The sequence below is a fragment of the Apium graveolens genome, chromosome 5, assembly GCF_009905375.1.
Source record: "Apium graveolens cultivar Ventura chromosome 5, ASM990537v1, whole genome shotgun sequence".
Lineage (NCBI taxonomy): Eukaryota > Viridiplantae > Streptophyta > Magnoliopsida > Apiales > Apiaceae > Apium > Apium graveolens.
The window spans coordinates 215,727,926-215,754,477 of record NC_133651.1 but is presented as its reverse complement, the minus strand read 5'-3'; the positions used below and the strand labels follow the sequence as shown (position 1 = coordinate 215,754,477).

General features: G+C 34.7%; 2 protein-coding genes and 1 non-coding gene across 6 annotated transcripts; 1 reads left to right on the top strand and 2 right to left on the bottom strand.

Annotated features, from left to right (window-relative positions):
• Window positions 1-2,035: 2,035 nt before the first annotated feature.
• Window positions 2,036-16,043, top strand: LOC141724822 (katanin p80 WD40 repeat-containing subunit B1 homolog KTN80.4-like). 4 transcript variants are annotated; one of them, XM_074527103.1, is made up of 18 exons: window positions 2,036-2,518; window positions 2,855-2,985; window positions 3,225-3,342; window positions 3,443-3,672; window positions 4,327-4,429; window positions 5,269-5,339; window positions 5,432-5,506; window positions 5,603-5,746; window positions 5,844-6,072; window positions 6,266-6,853; window positions 7,233-7,292; window positions 7,421-7,542; window positions 8,346-8,444; window positions 13,894-13,968; window positions 14,098-14,210; window positions 15,196-15,312; window positions 15,447-15,515; window positions 15,600-16,043. In XM_074527103.1, exons 1-18 carry the CDS (start codon window positions 2,488-2,490, stop codon window positions 15,661-15,663), a joined length of 2,439 nt encoding a protein of 812 aa, XP_074383204.1. In that variant the 5' UTR covers window positions 2,036-2,487; the 3' UTR covers window positions 15,664-16,043. The 4 variants fall into 4 exon arrangements, with proteins under 4 accessions (XP_074383204.1, XP_074383206.1, XP_074383203.1 ...); XM_074527105.1 differs by having other exon boundaries at window positions 7,230-7,292; window positions 15,603-16,043; XM_074527102.1 differs by having other exon boundaries at window positions 7,230-7,292.
• A 456-nt stretch (window positions 16,044-16,499) lies between these two features.
• LOC141724821 (pyruvate kinase, cytosolic isozyme-like) lies at window positions 16,500-19,300 on the bottom strand. Its single transcript, XM_074527101.1, has 4 exons — window positions 19,115-19,300; window positions 18,397-18,700; window positions 17,532-17,993; window positions 16,500-17,342 (listed from the first exon to the last, which is right to left on the bottom strand). Exons 2-4 carry the CDS (start codon window positions 18,652-18,654, stop codon window positions 16,530-16,532), a joined length of 1,533 nt encoding a protein of 510 aa, XP_074383202.1. The 5' UTR covers window positions 18,655-18,700; window positions 19,115-19,300; the 3' UTR covers window positions 16,500-16,529.
• Window positions 19,301-25,352: 6,052 nt separating this feature from the next.
• LOC141662675 (small nucleolar RNA R71) lies at window positions 25,353-25,459 on the bottom strand. The gene has a single exon (XR_012550777.1). It is a non-coding gene; the product is annotated as a small nucleolar RNA R71 (small nucleolar RNA).
• Between the last annotated feature and the right edge of the window lie 1,093 nt (window positions 25,460-26,552).

Sequence of the window (26,552 nt, the reverse complement as noted above, 5' to 3'; positions counted from 1 at the left end):
ATAGGTTGCTTTGATGCATAATTCATAAAGTTTGTAGTTATATTAGATACATGATTTAATTTTTTTAATAAAATTATATTTGTTTAAATTTTAATTTGGAAGGTGTTATCATAATTTTTTGATTATAATAGTATAGTATGGTATATATATATATGGATGATTTTGTATTATTTTTTCGATATTATTTTATTCTTGATTTATTATTTATTTTGTTATATTATTATTTGAATCACTAAAATTAAATTTTGAAGTGTTTGCTTTTCTATAAAAAGAAGTAAGAAAGAAATTGAGTGGAATTAGAAATTAAGTTGGATAATAATTCTAGAGTTTGCATTTATATTAGATATATGGGTCAATTTATATTATAAAATTGTATTTTTTTCAAACTTTGTTTTGTAAGATGTTAACATATTTTTAGGAAGATGAACTTATGTTTCGTTTATAATAGTATACTATAGTATATGTATATTACCTTTTTCAACTAAAACCCACTATCAATACAATTCAAATTAATGCTATATTATTAAATATAAATTAAATTTAAAAAAAGAAATATAAAATTAAATAAAATTCGTGCATCGCATAAATTTTAACCTAATATTATTGAAACCGAAATATTAAAAATTTGTTGAACATTACTCATATTTTATTATTTATATTTAAACCTTTTTATTTTGTAATAAAGATTTTAATGTAGAACACTTATTTTTAAATTTACTTCTTCTTTTATTATTTATATTTAAACCTTTTATTTTGTAATTAAGATTTTAATATAGAAAACTTATTTTTAAATTTACTTCTTCTTTTATTATTTGTGCTCATCCTAGAAGTAGCTGGTAAATCATGTACGTAAGAGACTAAGAGTACATAAGTTTCCGTGTGTTTTAACGGGATGCCTTTGTTTTATGTATTCTTTTTATTTTGGGTAGTTTTTCTTTTTAAATTACAGGAGTTATATACTATAGGAGTTGGTGTTTGGATCAAAAGCCTATGGTAGCTAGTGTTTGAGCCAGAATACTGCACAGCTATGCAGTTTTTTTTTTATTAAAAATGGGAAGTTTAAGATTTTTTTAGGAAGTCGTTAATCAACCAAACGAACTATGTTTTGTTTATAATAATATAGTATAGATAAATAACTTATAAACCTGTAGAAAAATATGCCCTAAAATTAGCTTGTACCAATTTCTTATCAAATCTTCTGACATTACAATACTACTTCCAATAGTTATGTTATAAATTTAATTAATTAATGTTAAGGTTCTACCAAGAATTTGGTATTTGTTTAGGGACTTACACGGTTAGATTTGGTGCGGTTGAGAAGTCAAAATCGCATTGAATCACTTATAGTGATTTTCTTAAATCTTCAACCTCAGTTGCAATTGCGGTTGAGATTAATCACGATTTTTTCAACCGCGACTTTACGGTTAGTGCGAATCGATTTGCGGTTCAACCACCGACTTGTAGGATAAATGATAAATAAAATAGTTCATCAGAAAATATTTACCACATCTTAAAATTTTGTAAAATTAAAATGTTCTCCATGAATTTCCCGTAACTTGTAAAACACAACAAAATAAAAAGATAGTACCATAAAGCCCAACACTCCAAAGACTCAACCTTTTTATTCTATAAATTTTATATAGGGTGTTTTATAATATATATATATATTTATTTATTTAAATTTATATTTTTGATATATATTTAAAGGTTTGCGGTTATGATTCGCTTTTTGCGATTATTTAAAAATCAAATCCGTAATTAATTTACGGATTTACGATTTTTGTACTTTTAATTCGCATTTGATCCATATTTTGTAATTATCTACAAACGGTATAATTGCAAGCATTAGTGCGATTGAGCGGATTACGTACTATACTGATTAGCATCCTAGAATACAATTATACCTTGTCAAAAGACATGCAAGAATATAGTTGTTGACAAGTTAACGTCACAACTCACACGTGGGGTATGCATATTATTTATTTAATTATAAATAGAAAAAGAAATAATAAAATAATAGTGCTCAAAGTGAAAATATTCCTAAATTCAAGTTGAGGGAGGGAGGGAGTTGCAAAGATTTGATCTTTCAGATTTTTTAGCAATTGTTACAAAGAGAATTACAAAAAAGGAGGTAAAATCAATTCTTGCCACCCCTTTTCAAATTTTTATACACTTTCTTTAACCAAATATACACCACCTCAATATTATTACTACTCTATCTTCTTAAAGGCTGGTTCTTTAATTTTGTAGCAAATAAAGTGACCCTTTTTGTTGTTTGATTTGAAAGTGTGAGAATGATATTAGATTGAGTGATTGAAGAAAAGGGTCATTGAGATCCAGATGTTTTCACATTGGGATGTCAAGTGATTTTGAGTAGTACAATATTGTAGAAGAGTCTTGCTCAATTTCAAGAAAAGAAGAGAAACTTGCAGCTGTTTTTATTGTTTTTGTGTTATTTTTGGCTAATCTTGGGTGTCCCAAGTCATTATGTCCACTACCAAACGTGCTTATAAGCTGCGTATCCTTTGTATGTGTGTGTGTGTTTTACTGTTTTTAGGTTTCTTATCATTGTTGCTCATTATACATTTGAAAATATACCTTCTGCTACTGATTATGTATTTTTATTGTTATATATGTATTTATAGTTTTGTTATACGAAACTGTGGTTGTGGTAATGTGTCAGAACTCTCCTGCTTGATTATATAGAACATAGATGAATAAATTTAGTTGGATTAAATTGGGCAAATTGTGAGATGTAACGGTTGAAAGATTGTTTACTTATAAAGTAGGATGTTTAGGAGTAGGACTAGTTTTTTATGGTAATGTTCAGCCTTGACTTCGAATTTTTTGATAGAGGAATTTGTAGCTCATTCGACGAGTGTTAATTGCCTCAAGATTGGAAGGAAGACATCAAGGGTTCTAGTAACTGGAGGAGAAGATCACAAGGTCAATCTTTGGGCAATTGGCAAACCAAATCCCACTGCTGTAAGTTTCTCTTTCCACATTGTATTCGTTTTAGAGCTTTATAATTCTTTGATGAAATTTATTTTACTTAGAAATAACACAGTATTTCCAAATTCTGTCTAATTGTCAATATGTAATTGTTTTGAGCAATATTAGTGACACTTCTAAAGATCTCCAGAACATAATTTATAATACTCTTAATGTTCCTTTAAGCCTTTACGTTTCACTCCTGATGTTATATCGACCAAGTCTTTCTGCAGAGCTTGTTAGGTCATTCTAGCGGTATTGATTCCGTTAGCTTTGACTCTTCGGAAGTGTTTGTAGCTGCGGGAGCAGCAAGTGGTACAGTTAAGCTCTGGAGTTTAGAGGAGGCAAAGAGTATGTCTTTCATTTCTGATATATATGTGGCTGATTTTGTAACTTCTGCTGTTACCTGTATCCCATAAGCACAGTAAGTTAACAGTATTGCTCATTCTAGCTGTTCGCACCCTACCTGGTCATCGATCAAACTGTATATCCTTGGACTTTCATCCCTTTGGTGAAATTTTTGCTTCTGGTTCGCTGGACACAAATTTAAAGATATGGGATATTAGACTAAAAGGGGGTTGTATTCACACCTACAAGGGCCATACCAGAGGAGTAAATGCAATCAGATTTACGCCAGATGGTCGTTGGGTTGTATCTGGTGGAGAGGACAACACTGCTAAGGTTAGATTTATTACTTTATATGCTCCATTGCATTTCGGGTACTGGTGGAGATATTTCCATACCGCAGTATGTACTATATAATGCTTGTATTCACAGATTAAACATACATGCATCTCTTCAATACAGTTCAAATGCCTAGACTATGCAGAAAGCGTGCATATAGTTCTGATCACAGATTTGGGTATGAAGTATTAAACAAAGATAGAAATTCGCGAAAACTTGTTTTTCTTAGAAGGGACAAGCTATTAATTAAATAAAGTGGAGTATCTAGCTCACTCTTTTTATGTAAGGCAACATGTATAGTCCATGTAAGTCCATCTTAAGTTCTTGACTTCATATAGTTAGCAAAGCTCGTCATCTTAAGCTGAGCTCATATTGCCTCATTTATGCCAACACAAAAGCATAGTATGCATCAAAACTATTTGTATAAATGTTTATCTATGAAGTCATATACTCCATTATCCATACGCGTCATCTTTGGGCATGGAAATATGTCAAATGTTATATTTCAAATGCCTCTTTACATTGAAGTATATGGTTTCTAGCTGTTCAGTAGTTTAGTTATTAATTGCTTATCTAAAAGCATTATCATGATGTGTACAAACTTTTGCATACGCTGGAACTATCCATCCTAATTAATCGCTATTGTGGCAGCTGTGGGATCTAACTGCAGGAAAGCTTTTACATGAATTTAAGAGTCACGAAGGGCAGATCCAGTGCATAGATTTTCATCCTAATGAGTACTTACTTGCAACAGGTTTAAGAAGTGGAACTGCAATTCTCAAATAAGTAGTATGCCTTATGTCTTCAGTGCAATCATTTATTTGCATCCCAATCTTATGTTTATCTTTCTAATTGATGTTTGATTGTGCTTGGGAACAAAGATAAATTTCAAATGAAATGAATTGAGTTGTCATTTCAAATTCTCATATTCATACTAATATTTATATCTCTTGGATTCAAATAAATTTCAAATCCAATTTTTTTTGGTTGACCAAACATGTCATTTGACCAAATCCAGAATTTCAAATGAAATCCAAGTTTACAAACAGGCCATAGACATTAGACACGAGGACATCTCCTAACTTTTCCCATTTTTTGTGAGGCCTGTTAGTGGAAGTATTGTAGAAATGACATCGAGTATCTATAAAAATTGGTAATATTATATTGTGATTAGGATGTTTATATATCTTTTGATGATGCAATGGAGTAGTTTCCTAGTGGTGGCAATGAAATTAGAATAAATTTAAAGATATTAATTACCTTCATCTCCCCAGACCCCAGACCCCTATACTTGTATATTTATATCAATTACCATTTACCAAATAGAATGGAAGTCTGGTATTTTTATGCATGTGAATATCTAGTTTACTTGTCTAGATTGTTTTTCAAGGAAATATGAAATTGAACTTTATACTAAACTTAAACTATAGTAAAGCACTCTGCCCCCCCCCCCTCCCTCTCTCTCACACACACACATATTGACATATGTACAACCTATATATTTGTTCACCAAGACCCCATTGTGTATCTTCGTCATAATGACATTGCCACACCGATCATCCTTCATGGCTGATACTAAACTATGTTTTACAGGTTCAGCAGACAAAACAGTTAAATTTTGGGATCTTGAAACCTTTGAGCTTATAGGATCAGCTGGTCCCGAGGTGAACTTGTGTGGTTCTGCAAATAATAATGTCAGATTTGTGGCTACAATTATATTCCCACTTACCATTCATTAAAACTATTTTAAGCCCAGAACACTAGAGTACGCTGTATGGCCTTCAATCCTGATGGGAAAAACCTTCTCTGTGGTTTGCATGAAAGTTTGAAGGTAGCCTCTTTTGTAAACAGTTACTTTCAAGGAATGATACAACTAATTTACATATCATTTTTTCGCCATAACTTAAGTAGTGATGCTATTTTGTAGGTTTTTTCATGGGAACCAATTAGATGTCATGATACTGTGGATGTAGGATGGTCCAGATTGGCTGATATTAATATTCAGGAGGGAAAGCTACTTGGCTGTTCTTACAATCAGAGTTGTGTTGGAGTATGGGTTGTAGACATATCGGTAATTTTTTCCCAGTATCAAAAACTCCATGTGTCCTGCATGCCTAAATAGCTAATTTTGACTGTTGTAAATGATGTTGGCCTCTAACCTATTGCAGTGTGCCGAATCATATGCAAGTGTTAATACTCCTCGATCAAATAGTATCCCAGGACCAAATGCTAATATAAGTGGGAGTGTATCTCGGACAGAAACCACTGCGAAGACTAGTTCGGGCAGGCAATCTGTTTCACACTCAGATTCTGTAACGAAGGAAACAAAATCATTTTGGAGACACTCATTGTTGCAAAACTCAAATCCAATCAACAAGGAGTCGATATCCTTCCCATGTATGTGCTTCTTGGTTTCACTAATTTGTATTCAATTAGTTTTTTTAGACTTCACCTATTCTTTTCACCTTTTTAGTTTTACCACTTTATTTTTTTAGGTATATTGTATAATTTTAGCTATGTTTTCTGCTTTTCTCAAGCTACAGAGTAATCATCACTGTTCTGTCCTCTTATTTTCTGTAACTTAATATAGCGAGGAACACTACACCTAATACCCCTCAAAGGGTGATTCTGGATATTGGGACAAAGCCAAGTACAATTAGTTCACCGGGGATTGCTGTTGTAACAGCACCAAATGTTGTGTCAAAGACAGCTTCAGATAGCTCAATGGACATTCCTGCTGTAACGGCTCCAAAGAGGAATTTGCCGAAGATACGTGCAACATCAAATACTTCATATTTTAACAAGTCAGATGTTGTGTCTGTAATTGTTCCTAGAAACGATACAAGAATGGAGCAAACAGCTGAATCAAGACGAGAAGGAGTTTCTGGAAAACCGACAGCCTTATTATCCTTGCAGTCAAGACCATCAGATTTTCCGGAATATTTAAGCGCTAAAGATAATTTGGAAAGGGCCAACATTTCAGGGCAGCCTGAAACTGAGGTGTTCGGAAATAACGGGTTTAGTGATTCAGGTAGTAGCACTTCTGCTGCTGTCCAGACCTCATCTATAAGAACTTCTGCAGTTGAGGGAAATGTTAAAGATAACAGATCTACCGTACCTGCTAAGTTTCAAATAAATCCAGTGTCAGAGCCACCTAGCAGCTACCGATATGAAAGCTGTAAGTGGTAAATTGTTATATTTACAGAATGCAAATTCTTATGTTTCAATTATATGGTGTTGATCCTTGCTAGTTATTTATCTTATGTATCGTAAATTGCTGGTAATCCGAAATTACATGTTAGTCAAAGAACTCCCCCTCCCGCAACCATTAATATAATAATAATATAATAGTTTGTGAGACGTAAATAGAAGAAAGCTGCCTTTTGTTTAAGAAGTCGTAATAATAGAATGCTAGCAACCCACGGAAACTGGGAGCCTTCTGCATGGAAAATGTGAACTATTGATCTTAATCAGCTGAAGTTCTAGCAGATAGTAATATACTCTATTGACATAAAGTTATTTTCATCACTATTAATTTTACCTCATCGTTGTAGCAGATGAGACTCGAGCACATAGAGTAGATCGAGATGCTTGCGCTATGGAAAGTCAACGAGCAGGTATGTTTTATTCCTTTTTTTTCTTAGTTTGTTTTATTCCTTTTCGAGTATACTGTCCTGGACAAATTATGGGCTTGTTTTTTTTGCTAAATCATCTAGTATAGACTTTTACTTAACTTATTTTACAGCAAGAACACGTTCTCTTGTTTCAAAGTGGGAGAAGAAAGATGGATTTCCTGGTCGTGAGGGATTTGCTTCCAGCAATCTCTCTGGTGCAGTCTCTTCTGTCAACACGCTACCAATTAATGCGGTATGTTAATTAAATGTTTGCACTCATTTCTTTTTTCATCATTCATACTGTATATATCATTTGCATACCGTTTAATCATATAACTAAAATAAGGCTCGACATACCTTGATGGCTTCATGTGCTGGTAGTACTGGCCGGTAAGCTCCAAGAATAAGCTGATTGTCCTCTTATCAATTTATCTTAACCCAAAAATTTTGTACCTGTTAGAAGAAATATATAACATTGGAGGACATGCAGTAGCTCCGGTGTTAGTCTGCCCTCTAAATCAAATGGGCTTTCAACTGTCAAATCTCAATTTAGAATCCCGTTATCTGAAATACTTGCATTGCATATTATTATCACTATGAAGTGGAAGTTGCATGTCTAATTAGTAAATTCTGGTTAAAATTTAGTTGAGCATGCTGTTTACAATATATGTACTGTTGGACTTGGAGACAGTGTAGGACTTTTGTCGTATTGAAGTGTAATAATTACTTGTAACATTCCAAGGCTCATTCAGTCCCATAGTTAAAGAAACACAACTATTTGTGAAAACTTAAACCACCTAGTTTTTCATAATTCAAAACGCTTTGGAAAAGTATTATGTCAATATACGTGTGAATAATAAATCATCTTGACTTTACGATAGAGATGAAATAATTATGTGAACATGTGAGAATTTTTTAAATTGATCAATGTTTTTCTTTATCACGTTTCCGCGTGGATACTGAGGAACTTGGTAAATATTGGTATTAGTTTTCTTATCTTTGTTGCTCTAAGTTTTCAATTTAACTTACAAAGAACATCTTTATCTACTAAAAAAGGAAATGGAGCCTGGAAATGAGGATGATACTATTTCAGCTTTGACGAAACAACATAATCAATTTGTTGGCTCATTGCAGTCTCGTCTAGCAAAATTGGAGGTAATGTTTGGTTACCATTACTGTTATTGAATGAATTTTTGGAAGTTAAATTTAATTTGTAAATGTTCTGGAGTACATTTCAATTTTTTTTCTCCAAGTCTTTGAATATGCTTCCTCTTCTTATTTGCATACCAAGATGGGAAACCCGTCTTCTTATTGATGTATCCAAGTCAATGTTCATTGACCTAAGCAAATGTTCACCCATTATTACTCGGTGTCGTCGTATATATTCCATCTATCTTTTGCATCCAGTATACATCCTTGTATGACCTGACATCCACCTTTTAATTCTCACTTAAGCAACTCCATTCTAATTTCTTATGCCAATATTGTATGGTGAATATAAGTTGTGTTACTGGCTTACTACCACTTGGAAACTTCCCCGCAACATGGCTAGCACTATACATTTGCAAGGTAACCAGGTGCACTGACCATCAATCCTTACTATGGTTTGCAAGTTATATCCTTGTTGAAAATTTATACTTAAGTTGCTGCAACAACCATGCTGGAATTCATATATTATCTATAATTTCTTAGTTATTATGAATGTTTAAATAAATAACTTAGTAGCAGTTGTAGGATTGTAACTATCTAGTAGTTATGGTTGATTTTAGGAGGAAGTTATAGGCAGTTCCTTATCTTTAGATTAGCAGTTAGCATAGTTATTGTATAAAAGTTCAGTTCTGCAGATTTATAATTATGAAGTCTATTCATAGAAATGTGTTTCTCTTCTCTCCTACATTAACTAGTTTCTTATTTTCTACATAAAACTCCATCAAAATGGTATCAGAGCCCTCTTCTTGAGGGACCTGTGATTGAAAATTTTAGTTTTATTTTTTTTCTTCTTCCATGGATTCAGAAACCCCATTTACTTCATTAGCACCACCGGTTTTCAATGGTGAAGGTTACCATGTTTGGGCAGCAAGAATGGAGGCTCATCTAGAAGCCAATGATTTATGGGAAGCAGTGGAGGAGGACTACGAAGTTCCTCAATTAACAGATAATCCAACCGTGGCGCAGATCAGGTTGCATAAAGATAGGAAATCCAGAAAATCGAAGGCAAGAGCAACGTTATTTTCTGCAGTCTCCGCTGAGATCTTTGTCAGAATTATGACTATGAAATCGGCTTTTGAGATATGGAATTTTCTAAAAAAAGAGTACGAGGGAGATGAGAAAATGAAGGGAATGAAAATCCTAAATCTAATCAGAGAGTTTGAACTCCAGAAGATGAAAGATTCTGAGACCGTGAAAGAGTATTGTGACAAACTACTTGGTATCGCGAACAAAGTAAGATTACTTGGTACCGAATTTTCAGATTCGAGATTAGTCCAAAAAATTCTTGTCACTCTTCCAGAAAGATTTGAAGCTACTATTTCTTCGTTGGAAAATACAAAGGACCTGTCAAAAATTAGTCTGGCAGAATTGATGTATGCTTTGCAGGCTCAAGAACAACGCAGGCTTATGAGATCTGAAGGGTTTGTTGAAGGTGCGTTACCGGCCAGTGTTCAATCAAACCAAGGAAGACAATGGACAAGAAATGATAAGAACAGGAATGGAATTGCATTTTTTGATTTTTCCAACACAAGTAAGGGACCAAAATATGATTTCCCTCCTTGTAAACATTGTGGCAGAAAGGGTCATCCACCTTTTAAATGTTGGCGAAATCCTGACCAACAATGTGAAAATTGTAAGAGAAAGGGACACCATCAAAGAATTTGCAGGAGTAACACAATGTCACAAGTGGATATAAAGCAAAAGAACGTTGCTCAAGTTGCTGATGTGGCTGATGAGGAAGAAGAGGAACAACTTTTTGTAGCATCTTGCTTTGCAACTAGTCATTCAAGTGGCAAGTGGTTAATTGACAGTGGTTGTACCAATCATATGACGTTTAATCGTGAGCTTTTTAAGGATTTGGATACTTCAGTGACTTCAAAAGTGAAGATTGGAAATGGAGAATATATTGCAGTCGAAGGAAAAGGCACAGTGGCACTTGAAAGCACTTCAGGTACAAAATATATTAAAGATGTGCTATTTGTGCCTAACATCAGTCAGAATTTGTTAAGTGTTGTTCAATTGACTCAAAAAGGTTTCAAAATTATTTTTGAAACAAATCAATGTGTAATTAGAGATGCAAAGAATAACGATGTCTTCAAAGTGAAAATGAAAGCGAAGAGTTTTGCACTTGATCCTTTAGAGGAGGAGCAGGCAGCATTTCCTGCAACACAAGTCAATACAGAAATTTGGCATAAACGACTTGGCCATTTTAATCATAAAGCTGTGGTAAATCTGCAAAGGAACGAATTAGCTCAAGGTTTGCCTTGTCTTGCATCTGAAATTTCTAATTGTAGAGCTTGTCAGCAAGGAAAACAAGTTAGACTTCCTTTCAAGCAATCAACTTGGAGAGCCATTGAAAAGCTGCAGTTGGTACACACTGATGTTGCTGGACCTCGCAGAACTCTATCACTAAATGGGAGTAGGTATTATCTGATTTTCATTGATGATTATACCAGAATGTGCTGGATATATTTTCTTAAATTCAAGTCAGAAGTGGCTGGTGTGTTCTGGAAATTCAAGCAATGGATTGAAAAACAAAGTGGGAAAAACATCCAAGTATTAAGATCTGATAATGGAAAAGAATATACATCGGACCAGTTTAATTTTTTCTGTGAGGAGACAGGAATCGATCATCAACTCACAGCTCCGTATACTCCGCAACAAAATGGAGTCAGCGAGAGAAAGAATCGTACCATAACAGAAATGTCAAGATGTTTGTTGTTTGAAAAGAACTTGCCAAGGGAATATTGGGCAGAAGCTACACACACTGCAGTTTACCTCCTCAACAGGCTTCCTACAAAAGCTGTTTCCGGAAAAACTCCATATGAAATCTGGTATGGTTACAAACCTTCTTTAGAAAATTTAAAAGTATTTGGATGTTTATGCTTTGTGTATATTCCTCAAATAAAAAGGGACAAGCTTGATAAAAAGGCCGAGGCAGGAGTATTTATTGGCTATAGCACACATTCTAAATCTGCTTATAGAATCTTCCAACCAAATACCAAGAAGATTTTGATAAGCAGAGATGTTCATTTCATGGAAAATGATGAATGGGACTGGAAGGATAAACAAGCAGTTCAGTTTCCAAACCAAGTTTCAAAATTACAGCTTAATGAAGATGAATTGGTTGATGACATTCCTGTTCGAGGTATGAGATCTCTTTCTGATATTTATCAAAAATGCAATGTTGCAATACTTGAACCTGCAAGTTTTTGGGAAGCTAAGAAGAATCTTGAATGGATTAATGCTATGCATGAAGAGATCAAGATGATCAAAAAAAATGAAACTTGGACCTTGGTGAAAAGACCAACTAACCGGAAAGTGATTGGAGTGAAATGGGTATTCCGAACAAAGTTAAATCCAGATGGCTCGATCAATAAACATAAAGCTAGACTCGTTGTTAAAGGGTATGCTCAAATATTTGGAGTTGATTTTTCTGACACTTTCGCTCCTGTTGCGAGATTAGATACCATAAGGCTGTTACTTGCTATGGCTGCACAAAAGGGCTGGAAAATCTATCATCTTGATGTTAAATCAGCATTCTTGAATGGCGTTCTAGAGGAGGAGATATATGTCGAGCAGCCCGAGGGATTTGTTGTAAAAGGAAAAGAAGATTATGTGTACTTGCTTAAGAAAGCCTTGTATGGCCTTAAACAGGCCCCTCGAAGTTGGAACAGCAGAATCGATGAATACTTGATGAAACTCGGTTTTAAGAGAAGTTTAAATGAAGCTACTCTTTACGTTAAAGGTGATGAAATTGATTTTGTCGTTGTTTCATTGTATGTGGATGATTTATTGATTACAGGAAGCAACGAAGAACTTGTAAAGATGTTCAAAGAGGATATAAAACACACCTTTGAGATGACAGATTTGGGAGAGATGGCTTATTTTTTGGGAATGGAAATAAAGCAGAAAAAAGGAGAAGTGTTTATTTCTCAGCGAAAGTATGCTAAGGAAATTCTCAACAAATTCAGAATGGATGATTGCAAGAGTGTGGATACTCCAATGTCCCAAAAAGAGAAGTTGATGAAAGAAGATGAAGCCGAGAAAATTGATGAAAGTTTTTACAGAAGTCTAATTGGTTGTTTGATGTATCTAACGTCTACGAGACCTGATATATTGCATGCTGTAAGTCTCTTATCTAGATTTACAAATTGTGCAACTGAAACACATCTTAAAACTGCTAAACGAGTCCTTCGATATGTGAGAGGGACGCTGGATTATGGAATCAAATTTCGAGCAGATCAAGACTGCATTTTGCAGGTCTATTCGGATAGTGATTGGGCAGGTTCACTTGATGACATGAAAAGTACCACTGGTTATTGTTCAAAGTTGGGTTCAAATGTGTTCTCATGGTGTTGCAAGAAGCAGAATACTGTAGCACAGTCAACAGCAGAAGCCGAATTCATTGCTGCTGGTGCTGCTGTAAATGAGGCTTTGTGGTTACGAAAAGTGTTACTGGATTTAAATATGAAACAAGAAGGAAGGACAGAAGTGTTTGTTGATAATCAAGCAGCAATTGCTATCTCTCACAATCCTGTTTTTCATGATAAAACTAAGCACTTCAACATTAAGTTATTCTTTCTTAGAGAAGTGCAGAAAGAAGGGTTAGTTGATTTAAAATATTGCAAGTCTGATCTTCAGCTAGCTGACATATTTACAAAGGCTCTGCCAAGAAGTAAGTTTGAGTTTCTTAGAAAGAAACTTGGAGTTTGCAGCAACCAAAGTAAGGAGGAGTGTTGAAAATTTATACTTAAGTTGCTGCAACAACCATGCTGGAATTCATATATTATCTATAATTTCTTAGTTATTATGAATGTTTAAATAAATAACTTAGTAGCAGTTGTAGGATTGTAACTATCTAGTAGTTATGGTTGATTTTAGGAGGAAGTTATAGGCAGTTCCTTATCTTTAGATTAGCAGTTAGCATAGTTATTGTATAAAAGTTCAGTTCTGCAGATTTATAATTATGAAGTCTATTCATAGAAATGTGTTTCTCTTCTCTCCTACATTAACTAGTTTCTTATTTTCTACATAAAACTCCATCAATCCTTGTAAACAATTATGCTAAGATATGCATAGTAATAGTACACGTTGCAAATGTCAAGGTAGCAACCTGCCTTCAAAGATTAGAAGAATTTAGAATAAGATCGAATGTAAACTTAATCACGATAGAGGCTAAAAATAAAATCATTTGTCAAAAAGTAGGTCGTAATAGAATTATTTATTCATTCTAATAACTAGCAACAAGTTCCTTGAGTTCGATGCGAGTTGAAGATTGCAGTTTTTTTGTTTCTCAATATATAATGTAAGACCAAGAGGTTCAATGGAGCGCATTGGTTGGCAAGTAAATGTTGTTTATATCTCATGAAGCATGTCTGTGTGTTTATTGTAGATGGTTCAAAAATACTGGGATAGAAATGATATTAAAGGGGCCATTGGTATGTCACAGAAGATGTCTGATAATGCTGTAAGTATTCATTTGTGCTAATTTCTGAATCTTTCATTTCTTGGACCACCCCTAAATGCTTTTCTTTATCTTTGCAGTATCTATTGCTATCTTTCAGTATAATTTAATCGCAAATGTGGTGTAATGCAGGTCCTTGCTGATTTTGTTAGCATATTGACAAAAAAATCTGACATTGTTACACTGGATATTTGCACTTGTGTCTTGCCAGTCCTGACAAGCCTTCTTGAAAGTGAAATGGATCGGTACGAATTACCTTTTTTTCTGTTCTATGATAGTTCTTTTTCCAATTACGTCGTTCCTATAATCTGAACCTAAGCGATGGTGATATTAGTCTGTCATATATTTTCCAAACTGAATTAAAGGTGATTAATTATTGATTGCATTCAGAAACTAAGGAATCCAAGGAGTGATATAATGATAAAAGTTGCAGTACTACAGACAACCATGATTATTTATACATATTTTAACTTTTGAACTTTCTACTATCTTCTCTGCGAATAATTATGAGGCAGGAGATTTTAAGAAGTTAGGTATAGTTTTAGCTTTTATTAGAAAGGAGACACAAAGGAATGAAGTGGGTACTTCCCTATAAAATCTGCAGTCCGTTTCTGCTAAAGAAGAGCAAGAAGAAAGCCTATACTGTTAAAATTGTTTCACAGAACACATTGCTACAGATAGGATGTGGTCTAGGTACAGATATTTCTTAGAAATTATGTATTTCAATTTTTTTGTGTACTAGTGGAAGAACTCTGAAATGTTGAATCTAAGAAAGGATGAAAAAGGAAATGTTAACTTCATAAATGTTATATGCACTCAATTTGTAAAACTCTATAAAGTTGAAATCATCTGGCTAATTATAGTGCTTCTTTCTTGCTAGTTTTCCTTTGATCTATTATGTCTCCCGTTGGCCTTTAAACTCCCAGCTGCATCCTACTTCCATAATTTTCCGGTCTAAAGTGTTTTTTGTTGGCACGGAGTAGTGCGAAGAATATTTCTAAACTTAAACCCATTAATTTTTATTTCATGAGCATTTTGTTGGTTGCCGTTGTTCTGGTATATAACTAATTATCTAACAGATCATATTCGAAATTGTAAGATCTTTTCTGATTGATTTTCAGGAAGACTCGCCTATTATAACATAAACTTCCTGGCCTGGCTTTAGAAATTCAGTTAAATCAATATGTCTCGATTGTTTCTTTAAATAGTTACCATAATCCTTACGTATAGGCATCGGGGTGTTTCGCTGGATATGCTGCTTAAGCTGGTGAAGGTTTTTGGTTCATTGATCTATTCTTCTATATCTGCGTCATCATCTGTTGGTGTTGATATTGAGGCAGAACAAAGGTGCATATTAACTCATTTCAAACTAAATAAACTGCTTTTATATCGGAGGACATGTATGGTTAGGTTCCATTTGTATACTTGGTGGAATCTGGCATATTCTAATTGAGGGCTTTTAATTCTTAATTGGAGCAAAGGCTTGAACGTTGCAATCTCTGCTATGTCGAACTTGAAAAGGTTAAGCGATGTCTACCTGTCCTCACCAGGTGTGTTTTTCTACTTTAGATCCGGTTCTGCATTGTGTTGAATTGAATGCCACTGAATTTGTTTACTTGTTTCATTTTTATTAGAAGAGAGGGAACCATGGCCAAGTCTGCACATGAACTGAGTCTTGCATTTCAAAAAGTCTCATAAGTAAAAATACTGATTCATCTTTGGACTGCATAAGGTGTTATTGTTTTTGGACCTTCTAATGTACTGGTTGAAGCATTTGAATCATTCAATGCTTTTGCTTTCTGTGGATGTGCACAGTTCCTGTCTACCGTAAATTGTTAACATAAGCTGAAGCCAAACCTTGAAGCCGAGGGATGACCATAAATCGATCGGATGTGTAGTTGATTGGATTGGTATTGGCATTAATCACCAACAGGCATCTAATGGAAGAGAAGCCATTCAACACTTTTTACTTTCTAACTGAATGTCACTATAGTGGTAATTGTAGCTTGTTTGTTTTAGATAGTGTATTTGATTTAATTAATTTATAGTAATACAAGTGGTGGTGTTGGGTGTTTAAAGACCTTTGTTCATTGTATTTTTCAAGCATAGTAGCATACCTGTGCCATCATTAAATCAACCGTCTTTCATCCAAAACTCAAAGTTTGAGCTTCATATTTGGACTCATCAAACAAGAGGCAAACTTTAACCATATAGTGAATTGGATGCAATGGCCACTATCAATTTGTCAAGATTTAAAGAACATCACAATGATCTAATATACCATCCATTCTTATTAGAGTATGTGCAAAACTGTCACAACATTTTCCTACTAATAAGTCTGTTTTATTACAGCAGCTGCTGCTGCATATGAAAGATTTAAAACCACCAAGTTCAACATTTACTAAAAAGATTAGAAATGGTGCAAAACTGAAGAATCTGGGGTATAGCCCATAATCCAAGACAAAATCTATAATTCTCAGATCAAAAATAGCAAATAGCGATCATAAAACAAAATAAAAGCCGCAGTTCTTGGAATCACGGTTCCCAATTTAGGGGTAGGACAATTACTTCACCAGACATATCTTAATGACAGAAGCAGATCCAATACGATGAAGTGCCACAATAGCATCACCAGGCTTGCACAGTCCTTTCTTAATTGCCGACTTTAAAGCAGCTTGCAGTATCACATCAGTTGATTCTGTATCAGTAGCTTTTGAAGATCCTTCTGCAAGAAGGGGGATCAAGCCCCTGTATATCAGACTTTGCCTTGCTGGAGTTTCTGCACTGCAGATCCATTCAAATGAATCTGTTGTCAACTCTGGAACTACAACTGATAGTATTGGAACTGCTGGCCTGTACTTGGCAACTAATTTGGCTGTAGTCCCACCACAAGTCAGCACAACGATGAGTTTTGCATGTGATTTATTAGCTGTACGGACAGCTGAAGATGCAAGACTCTCCAGTGGGCTCATTGGCAGTGGAGTTGCTCTTATCATCTCTTTGAATATAGTCCTGTAGTCTAGCGACGACTCCGCTTCAATACAAATTCGGGCCATGATTTTTACAGCAGTCTCTGGATAGGCTCCCGCTGCACTCTCCCCACTAAGCATTACACAATCAGTACCATCTAGGACTGCATTGGCGACATCAGTAGCCTCAGCACGGGTTGGACGTGGAGACTTAATCATTGATTCAAGCATTTGAGTGGCAGTTACCACAGGCTTGCCAGCAAGATTACACTTGTATATCATCATTTTCTGTGCCAAGAAGATCTTTTCAACAGGGATTTCCATCCCAAGGTCACCACGTGCAACCATGAATGAGTCTGTCTCACGCAAGATCTCATCAAAGTTGACAACCCCCTCTTGGTTCTCAACCTTCAACAATTTAAGCAATAATAAGACACAGTAACAACAATGGAACATAAAATCTCATAATATTTGGGGCGCTAGTAAAAGTAACTCTGCGGAAAGAAAGGCTCCGGAAAAGATTTAGCAGGAAAACAACACAATTTTGCGATAGAACACACACCATGTCAAACTTACACACCGACAGGGAAAGCATACCTTTGACATCAACTGTATATTCTTGGCATGAGGTCCAAGTAACTTGCGGACATTAACAAGATCTGAACCCTTCCGAACAAAAGAGAGAGCAATCATATCAATATTGTTGGGAACACCCCAATTCATAATATCTTCCTTGTCTTTCTCTGTGAGAGTGGGTAGATCTACCACAACACCAGGAAGATTCACATTCTTCCGCTCTCCTAGCATAGCAGTATTTTCACAACGGCATCTCACTGTTCCAGCAGCTGGATCACATGACAGCACAGAAAAGGTGATGGTGCCATCAGCACACAAGATAGTATTTCCAGGCTTGAGGTCCAGTGGCAATTTTTTGTAGCTCATGGAAATAGTTTTCTCATCGCCCTTGATGCTGTAATCAGTGCTAATTGCGATTTCTTGTCCTTCCTTCAGTTGGATAGGTTTTTCGTCACGCAGAAAACCAGTACGGATCTCAGGTCCCTACATAAGAAAGTTGACAAAATTCAAACAAGCATCCTTTTAACAGTAATCATACCGTCAATTTGGGTTTTGATCTTGCAGGTAATACTTCTCAAAGAGATGGGATGCACTTGTAACAAATTTAAACTCATAGTAAGTTACTTATGACATTTGGGAAGTTAAAAAAATTGTAACAGATTAGAATCAATCAGATCAGAAAGATAATCAGCATGTTACAAACATAAGCTTAAATCTTCAAATAACAAAAGAAACAGAAGTAAATTGTAATTCCTTATTTTTCCCATAGAAGTAAACAGAAGTAACTTGTATAGTGATCTATAGACATCCATACAGAATATGTAATCAAATGCATTAAATAACTCTTTTAAATGAAGAAACAAAAGAATGAACAAACAGAACTGACCTTGGTATCGAGCATCACAGCGCACATGATCTCAGTGTTCTGCATGCCAATCCTGAGATTATTCAAGGTCTCCTGATGGTACTCATGTGTCCCATGTGAGAAATTAAATCTCGCAACATTCATCCCTGCCCTTAAAAGCTTCTCAACCATAGGTACAGATCGAGAAGCGGGACCAAGAGTGCACACAATCTTTGTCTTTGGAACACCACCATCATTTGGAAGATCCTTCAAGATTCCTACAATATCTATGTTTGCCATTTCTTGAGGACCTCAACCGAGGCTTCTTGCAGTTAGATAATAACACCTAAAATGCCATCAACCCAAATCGAAAAAGCCAATTGTAAGAGGAGCTATAAATTCACACACCACAATCAATTTCTTAAACTAAAAATCCCATCCTTATGCTATATATTACCAAATTAATACATAAAACTCATTTACACAGAAGTAATCAAGTTTCCATTTCAAGCCCAGATTCAAAACAATAAACAGCAACAAAAAAAGAGAATGTAAATCTGGGGTTTGCTAATAATTGCTCAGGAAATAGTAGCATATTAAACCAGAAACTTAAAAGGGCTGTCTGATATTTGCAAAGCAGATCTTTAAAAAACAACAAGCTGCATATAAAAAGACTTTGAGATGAATACATAGAAATCAAAAGAATGAATATTCATGAGATGAGTTGAGACAATAAAGAGAATCAAAAAAGTTGACTAACCAGCACAGAGAAACCAGAAAAAAAGTCTTGAAAAGTTGAAGCTGCTGGCTGCTGCTTAGTTGAAACAAATGCTTAGTTGAAATTTTGAACAAGTGAGGTTCCCTTCCTATATAACTGCAAAATTCCAAAAATGCATACGTAAAATCTTTATCTCTTTTTATATCTCCAGTTGAGTTGAGTTGAGTTGAGTTGAGTTTTGCATCTACTACATTAACTCTGATTTAACATAATGTATGCACGTGGAATGTAGGCTGTTGCAAAAGTGTGCAGGGTCCCACATGCATAAACAATCTAGGTGGGTCACGTAACGTACCTTATGAGGTCGACAGGCTAATTTTGTATTTATATACTCGTAAATAACTCCCATGATAAATTTTGAATATTAAAAAAAATCAATCAATTCACTTAAAATTTCCAAAATAACTAAAGATTGAATAAAAATTAATATTAGATTTCAATGAAATGAAATAAAGATATAATAATTTAAGCAATTATATTTTATTTTTTTGCTAGTTAAATAAACACACCCAAAATACCTATTTTGTTTTCGACGAGAGCAAAAGTGTATCACAGTGTCAGGACAAATACAACGGTGATCTAAAAATCCAAATTTGAGCAGATTATCCCAAATTTCATTCCAACAGTGATCCAAATTGTGATCCATCACTACTGTTTACTGATCCAAATTTGGATCACTTGGTTTAATATAAAATAATGGTTTTGTTATTTATAGTTTATGAGATTTTAAATTGATTTTTGATTATTTAATTATATAATTAATAACAGAATATAATTAATAGTTAAAAAAAATTATTTTTAAAATAAAACTTAAAATAATAAGAAAATATAATTTCATTAAAATTTAAAAATAAAAAATAAAGAGGCATATTGCACTTAGAGATATATTAATTGAGCATTTGTGGGAGAAATGTACTAATTCGGAAAATTAGTGTGTATTAATGATATTTTGTAAGTTAATTATTGCAATAAACGTGTTTTTCGTGAATTAAATGCACAATTTTTATATTTTTATGTGCATTAATTTTTTTTGATTTAATTAATTTATAAAATATTATATAAATTGTTGATAATGATTAAATGATAAATTTAAGATAAAAATGCTTAATATGATATTTATATATTATTATATGTAAAAAGTAATTTAAATCAAATATTGGATCACACTGTTGGAGTTGCTCAGAAATTTAGATCAGTATTTTGATCAGTTGGTGATCCAAATTTGGATTTTTGGATCACAACAGTTGGAGATGGCCTCAAGGAACACAGGCCAAGTTGACAGAATAATAATAAAAAAAAGGGTAAGCAGTGGCCTATCTGCTGAAAAACAAATTAATTAAAATTTAAGAATGTGTTGTTAGGGTTAGAGTAGGTTTGATTATGTGAGAAGAGGAGTGATTAAGCAACATCCAACTCCAAGAGACAGGAGGGGAGGGGCAACATACTTAAATAAATGCTGTCCAAGTTGATGTTAATAATACTAATAGACTTGAAGCATGATTGGCCTATAGCTATATTCCAAATTCATTTCTTCAAATGCCTTGCCATTTGCTCCAAAGGTCAATTAGGTCTCTTGGATACAAGTAATATCCTACCGTTTGAATGAAAGCATTTTAAAGATATGCCGTAAAGTTCTGGATTATGGGCTTGGTTTGCACTATATTTATAAGCCACTTATGACTTATAAGCCCGTAACAGCTTAACGACGAGTGTTTCTCGACCCAAATTATAAGCTGAATTTATAACTTATAAGCTGATAAGTTGAAAGTTGGCAGTGACATACTTTTTTCCAACTTATTTTCATTTTTTCACTTTTTTCTAAAGTTTTAATTTTAAAATATAAATTTTTAAATATTTTCTAATTTAAGATTCATGAACTAAGATAATTGTATTTAATAATTATTTGTTTTAATTCATTTAAGTAAAAAAACTTCTGACTTATAAGTAAATTTATCAAAACACTTATAGAACTTATAAGTATTTATCAACTTATCACTTATTTTGCACTTAATCATTTTAAGTCATAAGTTACTTATTTTAAAATTTCTCAAACGCACACTATATATATATAGGGGCTACTCCAATAGAAACCAATTTAGAATATAAACTAGAAATCAAATAATTTTTTTAAAAAAACTAATTCGAAATATAGCACATATGGTATGCAAATCGATCGTGGAGAGATGTAGAAAAATATGTGAAATCAGATTTTTTTAAAAAAATACGGTTTGGCGGGAAAAATCAAATTAAAAACGGAGGGGAAAGCTGAAATTGGGTGTGGGAGGGTGCAGAGTAGTTGGGTGGGGTGATTTAGGGGGACCCTTAGATTATGTAGATCTAATGGCTTAGATTGGTTCCTAGTTTCCAAATAAAAACTAAATATAAAATAGAAACTAGTAATCAATCTAAGCCATTAGATCTATTGAATCTAATGGTTCCCCTAAATCACCCCATTCAACTACTTTGCACCCTCTCACACCCAATTTCAGCTTTTCCCCTCTGTTTTTAATTTTGATTTTTCCCGTCAAACCGTAAATTTTTTTTTAAATCTGATTTCACGGTATTTTTCTACATCACTCAACGATCGATTTGCATACCATATGTGTTATATTTCGAATTAATTTAAAAAAAAATTATTTGATTTCTAGTTCCTATTCTAAATTGGTTTCTATTGGAGTAACCCCATATATATATATATATATACATAGGGAGATGATCAAATAGAAACTAAAATTAAAATAGAAACTAGAAACTAATTTTAAGCCATTAGATCAACTTAATATAATGGCCCCCTTAGATCACCTCACCAAACTACTTTGCACCCTCCCACACCCAATTTCAGCTTTTCCCCTCCTTTTTTAATTTGATTTTTCCCGTCAAACCGTAAGTTTTTTTTTAAAATCCGATTTCACTGTATTTTTATACATCTCTCAATGATCGATTTGCATACCATATGTGTTATATTTCGAAATATTTAAAAAAAAAATTATTTGGTTTCTAGTTTCTATTCTAAATTGGTTTTTATTGGACTAGCCATATATATATATGGGAATTATCAAATCCAAACTAAAATTAAAATAAAAACTAGGAACCAATCTAAGCCATTAGATCTACCTAATATAATGGTCCCCTAAATTACCCCACCCAACTACTCTGCACCCTCATATATCCAATTTCAGCTTTTCCCCTCCGTTTTTAATTTGATTTTTCCCGTCAAACCGTAAGTTTTTTTTAAATCCGATTTCACTATATTTTTCTACATCTCTCAACGATCGAATTGCATACCATATGTGTTATATTTCGAATTAGTTTTTTTAAAAAAATTATTTGGTTTCTAGTTTCTATTTTAAATTGGTTTTTATGAGAGTAGCCCCTATATATATATATATTACGTTCTCGTCAAGGTTAGTGTACATCTCACTCTCGGCCAACCTCTCGGCAAGGTCTGCGTGTATCTCATCCTCGCATTCCCTACTTCCGGGTTCTTGAACGAAGCATCAGAGTTTGGTTTGGATTACTACATTGACATATACTGCCTAGTACCAAGAGGGTGATGGCCATAAATAACATTTTTTTAAACACTTGTGACAATAATACCATTCGCGCATAATCATGGCCATATATACCATCCTGTTACGCATTCTTTAGAAGGGTAATAATGATACGCATTTCTCCAATGAGTATTATTTGTAAGTGTGTTGATATTGCGCATTTGAGTTTTGGGTAATATGCAATACCCTTGTTTCAGATGCGTATTAAGACTGCGTGTATGTATGTGTATGTACACCCACACTGTTTTAACACACAAATACAACTTTTTGCAAGGTTGTTTTATTGGTTTTCGAGCTCCCAAACACAAATTATATATTATTTATTATGGGTAAAGAAGTGGGAGTGTAGGGGTTATAGTGGGTCAGGTAAATATTCTAATACGCATTTGGTATTAGCTTAATAGAAGGGTATTATTGGCCATAGATCTATGATTGTGGGATTTTAGTAACAAAAGTGTTAAAATGCGGTAAAATTGTCATTTTTTCGTACGAAGATGGTCTTTTAACCATGACCAAATTTCACCCCAAGGATATACCATCATCAAAGAAATCGTCCTGTTCTTTCTTTGGTGTATGTGTGATAAGTGGCATTTTATACCACTTGAAACGTCTTATAATAGCTTAAATTGGTATCTTGAAATCAAGTATTTTGTGTATTTGATGCGTTTTTCTAGTGTTTGTGCATTTCAGGGTATGACTTGCATTTGTGGAGAGATTTCATCAAGAATAAGCCTTGGTATGTGTTTGGCATTGCGCGTGGGAAGATGGGAGCAGAATGCAGCAAAGAACGGGAGCAAAAACAGAGTTTTTTCCAGAAGGGGTCTGAGCGCCCGCTCAGGAAACTGAGCGCCCGCTCAGGAATGTTGAGCGGTCGCTCAGGGACGGAAAATTAAAATAATTATTTTAGACTCCTAATTCTGTTGAGCTTCCAACTTCTGAGATAGCTGGGTTTTGTAGGACTCCTATATAAGTAGTTTTCAGAGATGTTTCACGTGTGTTGAATCGTAGTATTAATCAAGGAGCAAGGAGATAAGGGAGAAGACCGTTTTAGCACATCGCAATGAAGAGGAAGCATATTTTCTTGTGATTCTTTATTTCGTTGTAACGTTGGATGCTAGTTTTCTTTGCTTTGAACCTATTTACTCTTGTGACGTACTCTGGTTTAATATAAGTAGTTTTAGTTATTATTCTCGTGTGTTATTATCATGTTTTCATATGAACCCATGGTGACGATGAGTTCAATCATGGGCTAATCATGATCATGGGGTCGTAACGGATTTACTATGGAATTCTTTACTTAGTTGTTTAATACCTTAGTGTGTGATGATTGTATGATATCTAGTATTGGTTGTGCTTATTCGTCTTATGTGCGTCGCGAACATATAAGATAGGGTGTTAATCTCTTGTGAAGCGACGGTGGATCTTGAGGTTTAGAACTTGCCATGCTAGCATAGGTTCATGTATATGTATGCATGATTAGTGGGTATCTCTAACCGTTTTACTTACCCTGTGTAATCATAAGGAATAACTTGTGCTTAAATCGTTATATTGTCAAATTCTGTAGACATATAGGGTCTCAACATAATTGATGCCTATTCAACTTCTATCTTAATTGTGGATGCTTGGTAGAATGGTATTAGTACAATGAAAGCTGGCTTTTATCAGTTTCGTGTTGTTCGATTAATATCATCACTGTTACATGCTAAGGGTAACAACAATAATAATTGAAGGAAGTAGTAATGAAGTTGTGATCTCATGTGTGTTTTAATATTGTTAATTCAAGTGTCAATTAAGTGCTTAATTCTCCTAGTTAATTGTAATTAATAATTAGTTAATCAAATCTAAGTGTTATTGTCTTAACATTGAGAAGTAATTATACATTGGTGAGTGAGTGTTAATTGAACATAATTAGTCTGAGTCTTTGTGGGAACGAACTAGAAAGTATTCTATATTACTTGCTAATGTGTATACTTGCGGGTATTATTAGCGCGTATTTTCGCCCTAACAAGTTTTTGGCGCCGCTGTCGGGGACTCGGCGTATTTGTTTAGTTTATGTACTTACCATCAGTGGTCATTAGGACTCATTGATTAAGACTTGTTACTTATTATTTCCGATCATGTTTCAGGTACTTTAGCGAGCGTTTATGCAAACACGTTCTCGTACTCGCAAAAGGACTTTAGATACAGCTGATGAGACAGACGAAGTTCTTGGTATTCCAGAGAAGATTGATTTTGAAGATTCAGATACAGAAAGTGAGCAGAAAGAACCAGTAATCATGGGTGATCGTATAGTTCCGGCAGATCCAGCTCTTATGGACTTTTCTCGACCTAAAATTGATGACATTCAGTCAAGCATCATGCATCCGGCTATTGAGGCCAATAACTTTGAAATCAAGCTGGGTACCATTCAGATGGTGCAGAATTCCGTTTCTTTCGGAGGTGCTGCGACTGAAGACCCCAACATGCACATCAGGAATTTTGTCGAGATCTGTAGTACTTTCAAATATAATGGTGTGACTGATGAGGCTATCAAGCTGAGGCTTTTCCCATTCTCACTGAGGGATAAAGCTAAGGACTGGTTACATTCTGAACCAGCTGGGTCCATCACTACTTGGCAAGATCTTGCGCAGAAGTTTCTGGTGAAGTTCTATCCAATGGCGAAGACTGCGGCTATGAGGAGTGCTCTTACTCAGTTCGCGCAGCAACCTATAGAATCTATATGTGAAGCTTGGGAGCGCTACAAGGAGATGTTGAGAAAGTGTCCACATCATGGTATGCCTGATTGGATGGTGATCACTGGGTTCTATAATGGTTTGGGGGCCCAATCTCGGCCCATGCTCGATGCAGCAGCTGGAGGCGCCTTGTGGGCCAAAAGCTATACTGAGGCTTATAATCTTATTGAGACTATGGATGCAAATGAGCATCAAAACCCAACTCAAAGGATGATGTCTGGGAAGGTAGCAGGTATTCTGGAAGTTGATGCAGCTACAGCTATTGCAGCGCAGCTCCAAGCTGTCTATGAAGGTCGATTCTTTAGCCACTTATGGAGTCAATCAGATAGCTATGGTCTGTGAGTTTTGTGCAGGTTCTCATGCTACGGATCAATGTTCTCTTATTAATGAATCTGTGCAGTATGTGAACAATTATCAGCGACCGCAGCAGCCTGTGCCAGCTACTTATCATCCTAACAACAGAAATCATCCAAATTTCAGCTGGAGTAATAATCAGAATGCTATTCAGCAACCATATCAGCAAGGCGTAAGTAAACAGTTTAATCCACCTGGATTCCAGCAACCACAACATTATGCTCAAAGACAATCGTATCCTCAACAAGGAGGTGCAGCTCCACCTTCTAGTGCTGATTTTGAGGAACTTAAGCTGTTGTGCAAAAGTCAGGCTGTTTCTATCAATACCTTGGAAAATCAGATCGGTCAAATAGCCTATGCAGTGCTCAATCGTCAACCTGACACACTTCCTAGTGATACTGAAGTGCCAGGCAGAAAGAAAGCTAAAGAGCAAGTCAAGGCTATTACCTTAAGGTCTGGAAAAGTTGCTGATGCTGAAAAAGCAAAAGACGGAGAAGGTCAAGTTGGTGATGAAGAAGATAAGCAAAAGGAGAAAGCGGCGGAACCAAGGAAGACTACTGTTGAACACACTCTGCCTGAGGGTAATACAGGGGAAAAATAGCTCTCCACCACCTTTCCCTAAGAGATTGCAACAACAAAAGTTAGATAAACAGTTTGGTAAGTTTCTGGAGGTGTTCAAGAAACTTCACATCAATATACCTTTCGCTGAGGCTCTGGAGCAAATGCCTAGTTATGCGAAATTTATGAAGAGTACTCTTTTAAGGAAGGTGAAACTGGATGACC